This window comes from Oncorhynchus kisutch, linkage group LG9 (assembly GCF_002021735.2).
Source record: "Oncorhynchus kisutch isolate 150728-3 linkage group LG9, Okis_V2, whole genome shotgun sequence".
In the NCBI taxonomy this organism is placed as follows: Eukaryota; Metazoa; Chordata; class Actinopteri; order Salmoniformes; family Salmonidae; genus Oncorhynchus; species Oncorhynchus kisutch.
Genome location: NC_034182.2, coordinates 24,763,240 through 24,779,662, shown reverse-complemented (window position 1 = coordinate 24,779,662; position 16,423 = coordinate 24,763,240). Strand labels below are relative to the sequence as shown.

The following is a 16,423-nucleotide window of genomic DNA, read 5'->3' as shown; positions in this document are numbered from 1 at the left end:
AAACCATTGCATGGGTAAGTGTGTCCAAACTTTTGACTGGTACTGTACTGTATATCTCTCTCTCGCCTCAGAGGTGCGTTGTCCCCCCATGGTGACTTTGAGGAACGTCCTGCTGTCGCCCCCTGCCTGTGGACAGAGGAAAGTGAAGCCTGGCACCTTGTGCCGCCTTGCCTGTCGCCACGGTTACCGTCTCCAGGGAGACCTGGAGGCACGCTGTCTCTCCTCCGGGGACTGGAGCGCTAACATCCATCAAGCCACCTGCACAGGTAAAAAAAAAAAAAGATGACAGAGGGCTCAGTGATTGGGGAGTGGATGTGTGTGTGTGTGTGTGAGAGTGTGTGTGTGTGTGTGTGTGTGAGAGAGAGAGAGAGAGAGAGAGAGAGAGAGTGTGTGTGTGTGTGTGTGTGTGTGTGTCTGCTCGTGAGACAGTTTTCCATTCACCCCTTCTGCACCTTCCGTGCATTTCTTTCCATGTGAACCTTCTGCTGACTGCTTTAGTAGTCCCTAATACAGAGGAGGACCAATCCCTGTGTTTGAGGGTTGGGGGAACAACGCTGTAATTGTATACAGCTTCTCCAGATGCTTTGCAGGTGAAAGAGGTGGCTGTAGAATGAGTACTGTTTCGGGCTTTATATCCATGCACTCATCCACAAACACGCATGGACACACACGCATGCACACACACACGCCCGCGCCAGCACACAGGCTCACACACACACACGCATCCCTCATGGCCTCCAATAGAAAGCAGGCTGATTAAGGCTGTGTCATTAAAAAGTGGAAGTTATGTCGTAAAGATAAAAGGAGTGGAGAGAGGGATGGGGGATGTCATTGAGATCCATAGGATGGCTGAGGCCAAGGTAGGTCTGCTCTGGTTCTCTTCTCACTGGCACATCTGCCCTTCTCATCCCTCTCTTTTTAATAGGGAGGGAGGGAGGGAGGGAGGGAGGGAGGGAGGGAGGGAGGGAGGGAGGGAGGGAGGGAGGGAGGGAGGGAGGGAAAACTATTAAGAATAAGAGAGAAGAGAAGAGAGAGGTGAGAAGAGGAGAGAAGAGAAGGGGTAGAGAGAAAAGAAGATCAGAGAGAGGAGTAGAGAGAAGTGAAGAGTAGAGCGAAATGAGAAGTGAAGAGAGAAAAGAAGATTAGAGAGAAGAGACGAGTAGAGAGAAGAAGATTAGAGAGAAGAGAAGATTAGAGAAGAGAAGGGGTAGAGAGAAAAGAAGAGAAGAGTAGAGAAAAGAGAGGAGTAGAGAGAAGAGAATAGAAGAGTAGAGAGAACAGAAGATTAGAGAAGAGAGAAGAGATGGGTAGAGAAGAAAAATGAAGAGAGTAAAGAAGAGAGAAGAGTTAGGTAGAGAAGAGAGAAGAGAAGAGTATAGAGCTGACCTGGTTCCAGCCTCTCTCATAATACCTATTACACAAACAGTAAAACATTTCCCTTCCAATAAAGGGAAAACCCTGGCAGATCTGATCAGAAGGCTGTGTGTAAGTTTAATAGAGACGGATACTTCACTAGATGGGTCATGTCCAGCTGTGAACTTCCACACAACATGTAGTCCAGCTCTGTTCTCAATGACCTACCTGGCTTAGTAAAGGTTAGAGGGAATCAGGTGTTAGATGTGTTAGACACAACTAGCTGTGTGGAACTGGTGCTCAGTACAAAGGGTTTGCTTTGCGCTAGTAGTTGTATGGACAGTTTGTTAGAGGTACAGCTTGCAGTATTCAGGACATGTACTTCGTTTATCCTAGAGGGTTAATGTTGATGTAAGGGATGGAACAGAGATAGCGACAGCTGTAATGGACTTATATGGCTATGAGGTGATGTTGATAATAAAGATGGACATATAATTGGCTATGAAGTCGATGTGTTAGACTACAGCACAATGAATTAAAAACAGAGGGGGCTCTGACGTGCTGTGTTAGAGAGGTCAGAGGTTATATGTGACATCACAGTGATAACAAGTAGCAGGGCCACATATGACGATGTGTGATGTAGAAGTCTGCATCCCCAATGGCACCCTACTCCCTACACAGTGCACTACCCCCTCAAAAGGAGTGCACTATGTAGGGAATTGTGTACCATTTGGGATGAAGCCAAAGTCTCTTCCTCGGTTTGTTGCTTTAGTTCATGTCCCTCTTGTAAGTGTACCCACTGGGCACAGACGTCAGTTCAACGTTTGGTTGAGTTTTCAACAAAAGTGAATTCAACGTGGAATCAACAGAACATTTCACCATGTCATTGGATTTAGGTTAAAAGTTGGATGAAAACAATACAAAATGCCCAGAAGTTGATGACTTTTTTCAAGTCAAATCAGTTTCCCATGTTGATTCAACGTCATCACAGATTTTTTTGTTGATACTGATTGGAATTTTTTTGTTAAACTGACTGGAATTGAAACAGAATCAAATTGATTTAGGATTTTACAGTGATTTATTGTTGTTGGTTATTTTCTCACCTTCTTTATCCATCCTCTCCATCCACTCGAATACTTAAGACTGTCATTTATTTGTTGTTTATTTTCTCAACCTCTCCATCTCTGCCTTTCATCTGTAGTTTTGTTTTCTCACTCCATCCAGACTCAGAGCCCCCTTGGGTCCAGTGCCCCAGAGACGTGGTGGCAGAGACGGACGAGAGGCGTGGCACTGCCAACATCAGCTGGAACGTGCCCGCTGCTACTGACAACTCTGGGCAGGAGGTGAGGAGAGGCCTGTCTCTTTACTCCTCCAGGGGATGCTAGTGTTTGCATACGTACCTGACCTGAGGCAAAAGGTTGTCACGAGCAGCACCGCAGATGTTGAAAAGAGCGAGATGCAAGACTTCTCTCTCACACTGTCACACACTGTATCTGTGCATGGGTTTGCTTCACTCTGTGACAGCCTGGTTGCCAGGGGACCAAAACAGGGGAGAAGAGGAGCCTCGCGCTTCAACCCTCTTAGTTGTTACGGAAATTTACCCACCATGCTGTTTGCTTTCTGCATCTAAACTCAGCAAAAAAAAGAAACGTCCTCTCACTGTCAACTGCGTTTATTTTCAGCAAACTTAACATGTGTAAATATTTGTATGAACAGAACAAGATTCAACAACTGAGACATAAACTGAACAAGTTCCACAGACATGTGACTAACAGAAATGGAATAATGTGTCCCTGAGCAAAGGGGGTGTCAAAATCAAAAGTAACAGTCAGTATCTGGTGTGGCCACCAGCTGCATTAAGTAATGCAGTGCATGTCCTCCTCATGGACTGCACCAGATTTGCCAGTTCTTGCTGTGAGATGTTACCCCACTCTTCCATCAAGGCACCTGCAAGTTCCCTTGACATTTCTGGGGGGAATGGTCCTAGCCCTCACCCTCCGATCCAACAGGTCCCAGACGTGCTCAATGGCATTGAGATCCGGGCTCTTCTCTGGCCATGGCAGAACATTGACATTCCTTGCAGGAAATCAAGCACAGAACGAGCAATATGGCTGGTGGCATTGTCATGTTGAAGGGTCATGTCAGGATGACCTGCAATGATAACAAGCTCAGTCCGATGATGCTGTGACACACCGCATCAGACCATGATGGACCAACCACCTCCAAATCGATCCCGCTCCAGAGTACAGGCCTCGGTGTAACGCTCATTCCTTCGACGATAAACGCGAATCCGACCACCACCCCTGGTGAGACAAAACTGCGACTCGTCAGTGAAGAGCACTTTTTCCCAGTCCTGTCTGGTCCAGCGACAGTGGGTTTGTGCCCATAGACGACATTGTTGCCGGTGATGTCTGGTGAGGACCTGCCTTACAACAGGCCTACAAGCCCTCAGTCCAGCCTCTCTCAGCCTATTGCGGACAGTCTGAGCACTGATGGAGGGATTGTGCGTTCCTGGTGTAACTCGGGCAGTTGTTTTTGTCATCCTGTGCCTGTCCGGCAGGTGGGATGTTCGGATGTATCGATCCTGTGCAGGTGTTGTTACACATGGTCTGCCACTGCGAGGACGATCAGCTGTCCATCCTGTCTCCCTGTAGTGCTGTTTTAGGCGTCTCACAGTACATACATTGCAATTTATTGCCCTGGCCACATCTGCAGTCCTCATGCCTTCTTGCAGCATGCCTAAGGTACATTCACGCAGATGAGAAGGGAGCCTTGGCATCTTTCTTTTGGTGTTTTTCAGAGTCAGTAGAAAGGCCTCCGTAGTGTCCTAAGTTTTCATAACTGTGACTTTAATTGCCTAACGTTTGTAAGCTGTTAGTGTCTTAACGACCATTCCTTAATGACCATGTTCATGAATTGTTTATGGTTCATTGAACAAGCATGGGAAACATGAAGCATGAAGATCTGTGTTATTTTGATTTTTAAGAATGATCTTTGAAAGACAGGGTCCTGAAAAAGGGGTGTTTCCTTTTCCATCATCTAAGTCTACCTTTAATCTTTTTTCGTGAACAGCTTTTCACAAAGAGTCACAAGGTGAAAAACATCAACCCAGTCCTAAACCCTAAAGAGCAAACAGTAGCACAGTGTAAAGGAACAAGGAAAAACTCCCAAGGAAAGAAGAGTACTGTAGAGGAACTAAACCTGTCAGGGTTTATTTAAAAATAAACTATTTTTATTTCACCTTTATTTATCCAGGTAGGCAAGTTGAGAACAAGTTCTCATTTACAATTGCGACCTGGCCAAGATAAAGCAAAGCAGTTCGACACATACAGCAACACAGAGTTACACATGGAGTAAAACAAACATACAGTCAATAATACAGTAGAAAAATAAGTCTATATACGATGTGAGCAAATGAGGTGAGATAAGGGAGGTAAAGGCAAAAAAAGGCCATGGTGGCGAAGTAAATACAATATAGCAAGTAAAACACAGGAATGGTAGATTTGCAGTGGAAGAATGTGCAAAGTAGAAATAAAAGTAATGGGGTACAAAGGAGCAAAATAAATTAATTAATTAAATACAGTAGGGAAAGAGGTAGTTGTTTGGGCTAAATTATTGATGGGCTATGTACAGGTGCAGTAATATGTGAGCTGGTGCTTAACGCTAGTGAGGGGGATAAGTGTTTCCAGTTTCAGAGATTTTTGTAGTTCGTTTCAGTCGTTGGCAGCAGAGAACTGGAAGGGGAGGCGGCCAAAGGAAGAAGGTCATAGTGGTGGGTAGTATATGGGGCTTTGATGACAAAACTGATGGCACTGTGATAGACTGGATCCAATTTATTGAGTAGGGTATTGGAGGCTATTTTGTAAATTACATCGCCGAAGTCGAGGATCGGTAGGATGGTCAGTTTTACGAGAGTATGTTTGGCAGTATGAGTGAAGGATGCTTTGTTGCGAAATAGGAAGCCAATTCTAGATTTAACTTTGGATTGGAGATGTTTGATGTGAGTCTGGAAGGAGAGTTTACAGTCTAACCAGACACCTAGGTATTTGTAGTTGTCCACATATTCTAAGTCAGAACCGTTCAGAGTAGTGATGCTGGACGGGCGGGCAGGTGCAGGCTGCGATCGGTTAAAGAGCATGCATTTAGTTTTACTTGCCTTTAAGAGCAGTTGGAGGCTACGGAAGGAGAGTTGTATGGCATTGAAGCTCATCTGGAGGGTTGTTAACACAGTGTCCAAAGAAGGGCCAGAAGTATACAGAATGCTGACGTCTGCGTAGAGGTGGATCAGAGACTCACCAGCAGCAAGAGCGACATCATTGATGTAAACAGAGAAGAGCGTTGGCCCAAGAATTGAACCCTGTGGCACCCCCATAGAGACTGCCAGAGGCCCGGACAACAGCTCCTCCGATTTGACACACTGAACTCTATCAGAGAAGTAGTTGGTGAACCAGGTGAGGCAATCATTTGAGAAACCAAGCCTATCGAGTCTGCCGATGAGGATGTGATGATTGACAGAGTCGAAAGCCTTGGCCAGGTCAATGAATATGGCTGCACAGTATTGTTTCTTATCGATGGCGGTTAAGATATCGTTTAGGACCTTGAATGGTAACGGTGTTCTATTGACCACTGACCCCTAATTACCCCTAACAAATACAATGCTATTTCTCTGTAAACAAATTAACAACAGACTTTCAGCATGCTTGTACAGAACGGCATTCAACGTGTACTGCACTGACACAAATGACTGATGATTGGTTGAAAGAAATTGATAATAAGAAGATTGTGAGAACTGTGCTGTTATATTTCAGTGCAGCCTTTGATATCATTGATCATAACCTGTTGTTGAGAAGAATTATGTGTTATGGCTTTTGAATCTCTGCCAAATCGTAGATTCAGAGCTATCTATCTAAAAGAACTCAGAGAGTTTTCTTTAATGGAAGGTTCTCTAATGCCAAACATGTCAAATGTGGTGTACCGCAGGGCAGCTCTCTAGGCCCCCTACTCTTTCATTTTTATCAATGACCTGCCACTGGCATTAAACAAAGCATGTGTGTCTATGTATGCTGATGATTCAGCTATCTCCTCATCAGCAACCACAGCTAATGAAGTCACTGAAACCCTTAACAAAGAGTTGCAGTCTGTTTTAGAATGGGTGGCCAGTAATAAACTGGTCCTGAACATCTATTAAACTAAGAGCATTGTATCTGGTACAAATCATTCCCTAAGTTCTAGACCTGAATCTGATAATAACTGTTGTGGCTGTTGAACAAGTTGAAGAGACTCAATTACTTGGTGTTACTTTAGACTGTAAACTGTCATGGTCAAAACATATAGATTCAATGGTTGTAAAGATGGGGAGAGTTCTGTCCGTAATAAAGAGATGCTCAGCTTTTTTGACACCACACTCCATAAAGCAAGTCCTGCAGGCTCTAGCTTTATCTTATCTTGATTATTGTCCGGTCATATGGTCAAGTGATGCAAAGAAAGGCCTAGTTAAGCTGCAGCAGAACCAGAAGGGAGCGACACGTCTTGCTCTTCATTGTAATCAGAGGGTTTGTATTAATACTATGCATGCCAGTCTCTCTTGGCTAAGAGTTAAGGAAAGACTGCCTGCCTCACTTCTTGTTTTTATAAGAAACATTAATGTGTTGGAAATTCTAAATTGTTTGCATGGTCAGCTTACACACAGCACTGACCGACACACTTACCCCACCAGGCATGCCACCAGGGGTCTTTTCACAGAACAAATTCAAGGAAAGATATAGTATTATACAGAACCATCTTATATAACGAAAGCGAACAGCAAACCTGGCTTCAAAAAACAAATAAAGCAACACCTCACGGCACAACGCCTCTCCCGCATGTAACCTACTTGTTGTGTGTATGTACTGGCATGTACAGTATCAGTCAAAAGAGTGTGCAAAGCTGTCATCAAGAATCTAAAATCTAAAATATATTTGGATTTGTTTAACACTTTTTTGGTTACTACATGATTCCATATGTGTACTTTCATAGTTTTGATGTCTTCACTATTATTCTACAATGTAGAAAATGGTAAAAATAAAGAAAAACCCTTGAATGAGTAGGTGTGTCCAAACTTTTGACTGGTACTGTATGTGTAACTGATAGACGCACACACACACACACACTCAATGTTAATGTTTTTAAATCTATGTCAATTGTAAAGTCCTTTGTCTGTAATGTCTTTTTAGTTTTGTGTCAGACTAGCTGTCGCCATTGGTGTCGGCTAATGTGGATCCTAATAAATCAAATAAAAAATCTAATACCTCCGACCTCTGCCCTCTAGGTCCTGGTCCAGGTGAAACCTGTGTACACCCCTCCCCAGCTGTTCCCTATAGGAGAGGAGAGGATCACCTATGCAGCTACAGACCGTGCCGGGAACCAGGCTAACTGTACCTTCACTGTCACTGTCATTGGTGAGGTCAGATCACAACCAAAAATCAACCACATCACATCCACCTCATAACCACATCACAACCAACCATCAGATCACAAACACATATCACAACCACATATTAGAACCACATCCCAATCATAAAACAACTCAACAAAACAAAACCAATGTGAAACAAGTAGTTGAGATTGTGGACCTGATTTTTCCTGACCACATGACCTGACCCAGGAAAAGGAAAAACTCCAGGCCCTAGTTATACTGTAGCTTTTAATTAGCGGACAGAGTTTTTCCTGATCAGGTTACGTTTTCAGGAAATACTTGTGGTAGTTCCTATTTCCAATGACTCAGTTGGTATTTGAAACTCCGGGGTTGTGGGTTTGATTCCCTCATGGGCCCGCACATAACGTATTAAACACGTGTCTACTGTAAGTCACTTTGGATAAATAACTCGTCTACACAGTAGTCACAGGTGCCAAGCAAACTCAAGTGCACAACGTGTGAAAAATAAGGGTGTCCAGTGTCACACACTTGATACCCTCAGAACTCAAGGGGAAAAAGCACTGCGGTAAGCCGTAAACATTTCCATGTGCTATTATGAAGAAACACAGTGTTTTTTTTTATTACACACACATGTTTAACTGGTGCCCTTGAAAACAGCGCATACCACTAAGACTATATAACGTAGCATACTTTAACATAGGGTTACATTGTATTGTTATCCGATTTTAGGAATATTACTACTGCTAATATGTTAGTAGTTCTAATTTAACGTAGCTACAATGTTAAACACTAAATCAAAATCCAACATTCAGGTGGACATGAAATGTCCTTCTTTACCTCTTCTAAATGTGTTGTGCATACTTGGTTGTCATGGTCAAACTTTGTTCCCTCCCTGACAACGGTGATGGTGTTCCTTCCTAGATACGGAGCCCCCTGTGATTGACAGGTGCAGGTCGCCACCCACTTTCCAGGCCACAGACATGCAGACGGCCGTCGTTTGGGAGGTGCCGCAGTTTTCCGACAACTCAGGTATGCGGTATCCCAGACTGCACCTCTTTCGCTCCCTCTCTCTCTCTTTCTCTCTTTCTCTCTTTCTCAGTTTCTCTCTCTCCCTCTCTCTCTTTCTCTCTTTCCCGGTTTCTCTCTCTCTCTCTCCCTCTCTCTCTCTCTCTCTCTCTCTCTCTCTCTCTCTCTCTCTCTCTCTTCCTCTCTCTCTCTCTCTCTCTCTCTCTCTCTCTCTCTCTCTCTCTCTCTCTCTCTCTCCCTCTCTCTCTTCTCGGTTTCTCGGTTTCTCTCTCTCTCTCTCTCTCTCTCTCTCTCTCTCTCTCTCTCTCTCTCTCTCTCTCTCTCTCTCTCTCTCTCTCTCTCTCTCTCTCTTTCTCTCTTTCTCTCTCTCTCTCTCTCTCTCTCTCTCTCTCTCTCCCTCTCTCTCTCTTTCTCGGTTTCTCTCTCTCTCTCTCTCTCTCTCTCTCTCTCTCTCTCTCTCTCTCTCTCTCTCTCTCTCTCTCTCTCTCTCTCCCTCTCTCTCTTTCTCTCTTTCTCGGTTTCTCTCTCTCTCTCTCTCTCTCTCTCTCTCTCTCTCTCTCTCTCTCTCTCTCTCACTCCAGAGGGGACTAATGGTTAAACAGGGTCTTTTCCGTCAGGTGATTGGAAAAAGGAGACAGAGAGACGGGGGGAAATAATGTGTGTGTGTGTCTGAGTATGTGCATATGTGTGTGTGTGTGCGTGTGTGTGTGTGTGTGTATAACAATGGAATGGTGGGAACCAGACAGACAGACAAGGGTGTGGTACAGACAGTATGTTAATGTCATTGCCATGCTATTAAAGAGGGGTGCGGTTCAATTCACTTCAGACATCTGAGAGATACAGGTACACTACATAGCCAAAAGTATGAGGACACCCCTTCAAATGAGTGGATTCGGCTATTTCAGCCACACCCGTTGCTGACAGGTGTAGAAATTGAGCGCACAGCCATGCAATCATAGACAAACATTGGCAGTAGAATGGCCCGTACTGAAGAGCTCAGTGACTTTCAACCAGGCACTGTCCTAGGATGCCACCGTTCCAACAAGTCAGTCGTCAAATGTATTCCCTGCTAGAGCTGCCCCGGTCAACTGTAAGTGCTGTTATTGTGAAGTGGAAACATCTAGGAGTAACAACGGCTCAGCTGCGAAGTGATAGGCCGCACAAGCTCACAGAACGGGACTGCCGAGGGCTGAAGCACAACGCACGTAAAAAAATGTCTGTCCTCGGTTGCAACACTCAGCACAAGAACTGTTCGTCGGGAGCTTCATGAAATGGGTTTCCATGGCCAGCAGCCGCACACAAGCCTAAGGTCACCATGCGCAATGCCAATCGTCAGCTGGAGTGGTGTAAATTTGCCGCCATTGGAGTAATGGAAATACGTTCTGTGTAGCGATGAATCACACATCACCATCTGGCAATCCAATGGACAAATCTGGGTTTGGCGGATGCTACCTGCCCTAATGCATAGTGCCAACTGTAATGTTTGGTGGAGGCGGAATAATGGTCTGGGGCTGTTTTTCATGGTTCGAGTTATGCCCCTTAGTTTCAATGAAGGGGAATCTTAACGCTGCATTATACAATGGCATTCTAGAAGAGTCTGTGTTCCAACTTTGTGGCAACAGTTTGGGGAAGGCCCTTTCTTGTTTCAGTATGACAATGCCCCCGTGCACAAAGCGAGGTCCATACAGAAATGGTTTGTCGAGATCGGTGTGGAAGAACTTGACTGGCCTGCACAGAGCCCAGACCTCAATTGAACACATTTGGGATGAATTGCGAGACAGGCCTAATCGCCCAACACCAGTGCCCGACCTCACTAATGCTCTTGTGGTTGAATAGAAGCAAGTCCCCGCAGCAATGTTCCAACATCTATTGGAAAGCCTTCCCAGAAGAGTGGAGGCTGTTATAGCAGCAAAAGGGGGGACCAGCTCCATATTAATACCTATGATTTTGGAATGAGGTGTTCGTCGAGCAAGGCCACGGCATCATAGAGAACACACACACACAAACACACACACACACACACACACACACAAACACACACACACACACACACACACAAACAAACACACACACACACACGCACACATCATAGAGTGATGTTAATTGTGGACATCTCATCCTGGCTAGCTCACTGACAGACAGAACTTCCCCAAACATCAGCCCTGTGAACAGGTACTACACCATTACTACACCATGACTCTCTGTATATCTGTATATCACTCTCTTTATATCACTGTCCTACTGGGAGCTTACACACAGACAGACACACAGACAGATACACACACACACACGTGCGCGTACACACCTAGCGTAGACACGTAGTATATACACGCATGAACGCACACACATACTCAGACTTATACTCAGACACATACAGTACACACACACACACACACTAACCTTCCTGCCAAGGTCCACACATGATATGCCTTCAACAAACAGAAGTAACCACATGGTGGTTTTCAGCTGAGGTGGCGCGACGACGTCACTGCGACGTTGATCCAACGTCAGCATGTTTTGTTTTTCCATCAGGCCCACGCCCTGATTCCCAACACTCCCCCAGCCCCCCGCTTCACACACACGCACTTGTCCCTGGTGCTGCCTGGGTTCTATTTAATTAGAGACTGGCTGGCTGTGGAGACACGGCCAGGACACCACTCAGCCAGACTTGTCAGCCTGGCAGGAATGAGAATGTCTCTCTTCTCTACTGTCTGTGTTAGAGAGGGTGTGTGTGTGTGTGTGTGTGTGTGACACATGTTATGCATTATAGTTCAGATAAATACACCAAATATTGTTGTTGTGGGGGGAGGCCAGGGGGAGGTGCTCATTTTGGAAGTGGGCTGCTCGTTGGATGTCCACATGGAGCAGGCCTTTGCCGCGAAGCTGCTTAAATACCAGCCCCTCGGGGCACGCTCGGACAGCCTCGGGGTGGAGGTGCAAGCTGGTGGGGCTGATATTTGGTAGTCTCGGCCACGTACGCAGGCTTGCAGTGCGTGGCCTCCAGATTGCGGGCCTGACAACAACTAGGGCAAAGCAATTGGCTAGGTACTGCTCTGTTTCAGCAGTCATGGGCAGCCTAGCTGTTTGGGGAAGGAGGTGCTCTCTGTACCCTCGAATGCGATGCACTTGAAATGTTTGGATGCTTTTTTTTGTACATTTGATTGGTGGATTCAAATAAAGTATTTAAAGCGGTGTGTGTGTCCATGGGAGAGGAATATGATAGGTCAGCTTGTGGAGATCCCTCTTCTCTCTCTCTCTCACTCTCTCTCTCTCTCTCTCTCTCTCTCTCTCTCTCTCCCTCCCTCTCTCTTTATCTCTCTCCCTCTTCTCTCTCTCTCTCTCTCTCTCTCTCTCTCTCTCTCTCTCACTCTCTCTCTCTCCCTCCCTCTCTCTTTATCTCTCTCCCTCTTTCCAACTCTCTCTCTTCTCTTTATCTCGCCAACCTATCCATCCTTCCAGCTGGTAGCAATTACCCCCAGACTGCCCAGATGATGATTATTATTCTGGTGCCATGTGATGCCCAGAGAGACACCAGCCAGACGTTTTCATGTGTCAACATGCCCTGCTTTATTATAACTTCTCTGGTTTACCAGGACTAGACTGACTCATTTGGAGTAGGGTGACGTTGCCTCTAGACGTTGATCTTGGGTCACTATGACATTTTCCTCACTGATGGTTAAGGTTATGATTGGGGGGAAGCTGATCCTAGATCTGTACTTAGGGGAAACTTCATCCCGCAGTTACTCATTCTGCTATGTATACACTAACTGGCAACCCAACACTGCCCTCTGATGGCCTGTCCCAGAAGTGCAATTCACTTTTGGGGAAATATACTGTACAGACCTTGAACACTGCTAATCAGTAACTCAGAATAATGATCATAATTTTGGTCTTGATTGTGGGAAGGTTGCATTCAACCAAGAAAATTTTAAGAAATTATAAGAAAGTACACTGTTTGTAGCAGTTGAAACAATAACAAATAAATATCCCCGTCCCTGTTTTGTTCAAAACCTTAGGGATGGCGCTGGAGAAATGAAACCACTCTCAAATTCATACAGTTGACAGAGCGATGGATGCAAGGATCGACCATCCAGTTTTAACCATGTTTTGAGGCTATATAGTGTTTGTTTACATTTACTTTGTTTACAAAAGACTACAAAAGCGTATATTTTGGGTTCTGATGGAGTACGAAAGTTGAACTAAGCTCATGAGGCATTTATACATTCATTTTTTGAATTTATGAGTCCAAAGATGTATGTAGCAACTGGCACATAGACAGGTCTGTAATATAATTTTGGCTTCTGTACAGTACGTAAGTGTTGGTTATTGTTGTTGTTGTGTTTATGTACCATTCCCAGGTGGGCGTCTGAGTGTGTCCACCACCCACACACCCGGCTCTCTCTTCTCTGTGGGAGAGACGGTGGTGAGCTACACAGCTGCCGACCAGGCAGGCAACAATCGCACCTGTGACCTCACCATCACTGTACAAGGTAACAGGAAGTAGAGTTTACTAGAGTTCAACAGAGTTTCCTAAAGTTCACTGGATTACTGTATTCTGTATTTTTGATGTATTCTGGACTTCTTGAGGAAATTAAAGGGATATTTAAATAATCATGTTTTTATGTCACATTCATTTTGTTATACAATGTTTAATTTGGAGATTAGGGATGGATCTCAAATCACTTGTTTGGTACTATACTGCTCCTTTGCTATCCACAGTTCTTCCTTACTTCTTCTTGTACCACATTACTCATCAATGTAGAGACAGGGTGCCCATGCAACAAATAGAAGTTCATTCTTGCTTTAAAAAAAAAAAATCTATATAATTAAGCCAGCCCCATAACTATACTACCCATAAAACCCTGTGTCTTTCTTATGTCCTAGGGTCTACTTGTGAGCAACCATTTGCGCCAGTGAACGGGGGGTTCGCCTGTTCTGATGAAGAGGACGGGGTCAACTGTACTCTGTACTGTAACGCTGGATACAGCTTCACACGGCAGACTGTCCACAGCTACTTCTGTGCCAACAACGGAGTGTGGGAGCCGCCACACTCGCCCGATAGACCCGACTGCTCCTGTGAGTGACCTTAGTCATAGGTGCATCCCAAATGGAACCCTATTCACTATATACAGTAGTGTACTACTTTGGGCTATGGTCTTTGGGCTCTTGTCTATGGTCTTTGGGCTCTTGTCTATGGTCTTTGGGCTCTTGTCTCTGGTCTTTGGGCTCTGGTCTTTGGGCTCTGGTCTATGGTCTTTGGGCTCTTGTCTCTGGTCTTTGGGCTCTTGTCTCTGGTCTTTGGGCTCTGGTCTTTGGGCTCTGGTCTTCAGGCTTTGGTCTTTGGGCTCTGGTCTTTGGTCTTTGGGCTCTGGTCTTTGGGCTCTGGTCTTTGGTCTTTGGGCTCTTGTCTCTGGTCTTTGGGCTCTGGTCTTTGGGCTCTGGTCTTTGGTCTTTGGGCTCTTGTCTCTGGTCTTTGGGCTCTTGTCTCTGGTCTTTGGGCTCTGGTCTTTGGGCTCTGGTCTATGGTCTTTGGGCTCTTGCCTCTGGTCTTTGGGCTCTTGTCTCTGGCCTTTGTGCTCTGGTCTTTGGGCTCTGGTTTTGGGCTCTGGTCTTTGGTCTTTGGTCTTTGGGCTCTTGTCTCTGGTCTTTGGTCTTTGGGCTCTGGTCTTTGGGCTCTGGTCTTTGGTCTTTGGGCTCTTGTCTCTGGTCTTTGGGCTCTGGTCTTTGGGCTCTGGTCTTTGGTCTTTGGGCTCTTGTCTCTGGTCTTTGGGCTCTGGTCTTTGGGTTCTGGTCTTTGGGCTCTGGTCTTTGGGCTCTGGTCTTTGGGCTCTGGTCTTTGGGCTCTGGGTATGGGTTCCATTTGGGATACAGAGATTTCATCCATTTTCTTTTCATCTTTTGTCCCATCTTCTCTTTTCTCCTCTTATGTTACAGTTACAGTATTATGTGTGCATACAGACTACACATGATTGAAATTCTGACTGTGTGTGTGTGTGTGTGTGTGTGTGTGTGTGTGTGTGTGTGTGTGTGTGTGTGTGTGTGTGTGTGTGTGTATGTGTGTATGTGTGTGCGTGTGTGTGTGTGTGTGTGTGTGTGTGCGCGTGTCCTGTCCGTACTCTCAGTGAACCGTATTGCCAACCACGGCTTCAAGCCCTTTGAGATGCTGTTCGAAGCCTCTCGCTGTGATGACCTGGATCTGGTCAAGTTCTTCACTGGGGAGTTCAACACTAAACTAGGAGACATGGTGAGAACACACACACGCACACTCGCACACACGCACACACACACACACACACATACACACACACACACACACACACACACACACACACACACACACTGTATATGTTTCATTTCTCTCGCAATTGTATCCATAGCTCCCGACCATCTGCAGTCGCGATGATGTTGCCTGCAAGTTAGAGGTGATATCCCAAGGCCACTGTCTGGAGTACAACTACGACTATGAGAATGGATTCGCCATCGGTAAGACCTTCATATGCTATTGGACCAGGAGTTTTCCCTGACCACCGAACCATGTGATCATGTGACCTTGTTATAGGCTTCTTCCCTGGTTAGATCTGTAAAAAGGAATTGTCCCAACTATAAGAATGTACTGTACAAGCAGTAGGGCCTTGAGATGTATGTACAGTATTTCCTAACCATTGCTCTTCATAACCCCCTCTCCCTTCCTTCCCCTCTCCCTCCCCTTCCCTCTCCTCTCCCTCTCCTCTCCCTCCCCTCTCCATCTCCCTCCCCTTCCCTCTCCTCTCCTCTCCCTCCCCTTCCCTCTCCTCCCCTCTCCTCTCCCTCCCCTCCCCTCTCCCTCCACTTCCCTCTCCTCTCCCTCCCCTTTCCTCTCCTTCCTTCTCCTCTCCCTCCCATTCCCTCTCCTCTCCCTCCCCTCTCCCTCCCCTCTCCCACCCCTCTCCATCTCTCTCTCCTTCTCCAAGGCCCAGGAGGATGGAGCAGTAACTTGGGACCCCAGAGCGGTCAGGACTATGCCTACTTCGACTCGGGCTTCGCTACGGACAGCCCACGAACCCCCAAGCAGCAGGGTGGTAGTGCCAGGATGGGAGCCTCCCACTACCGCAGCAAAAGGCACCGTAAGATCACCACCAGAGACCACAAGATACAGATATTCTTCAACATCACAGGTAGGCTGGTGGCACGCTCAACATAAACAAAATGAACTTGTGCACTTGAATCAGTTTGTGTTGTTGTTTCGAGTCCCGTCCTTTGAGCTGCGTCCATTCTCCCAGCAAGCATCCCGCAGCCCTCGTCCCGGAACGACTCAGTGGAGGTAGCCAATCAGAAGCGCCTGCTGCGGATCCTGGAGCAGCTGACCAATCGCTTGAAGCGGACGCTGGCCAAGCAGCCGCTGTCATCCTATCACGTGTCGTCTGAGATGATCGTGGTGGCTGACCCCAAGTCTCTGGAGAGCAAGAGGGCCTCTCTGTTCTGTCGACCTGGGTCTGTACTGAAGGGGAGGATGTGTGGTGAGTAGTGGGCCGTGGGATGCACACCGTGCAGTATGTCTACGCAGTATGGTCACCAGGTTCACAGTGTACAAATGAACAAATGAATGAATGGATGGATGAATGAATGAAGGTTTGGCCTTACACTGTCCTA

The 16,423-nt window shown here is 46.1% G+C and overlaps 1 protein-coding gene across 1 annotated transcript in view; it reads left to right on the top strand.

Moving 5' to 3' along the window:
- LOC109896487 (sushi, von Willebrand factor type A, EGF and pentraxin domain-containing protein 1-like) overlaps positions 1 to 16,423 on the top strand; it is a 133,933-nt gene that overhangs the window by 75,995 nt on the left and 41,515 nt on the right. The window contains 10 exon segments of the mRNA XM_031832222.1: positions 72 to 266; positions 2,578 to 2,696; positions 7,661 to 7,790; positions 8,690 to 8,797; positions 13,153 to 13,284; positions 13,679 to 13,870; positions 14,917 to 15,038; positions 15,172 to 15,277; positions 15,745 to 15,948; positions 16,054 to 16,290. Of these exon segments, the coding sequence (XP_031688082.1) occupies positions 72 to 266; positions 2,578 to 2,696; positions 7,661 to 7,790; positions 8,690 to 8,797; positions 13,153 to 13,284; positions 13,679 to 13,870; positions 14,917 to 15,038; positions 15,172 to 15,277; positions 15,745 to 15,948; positions 16,054 to 16,290 (1,545 nt within the window).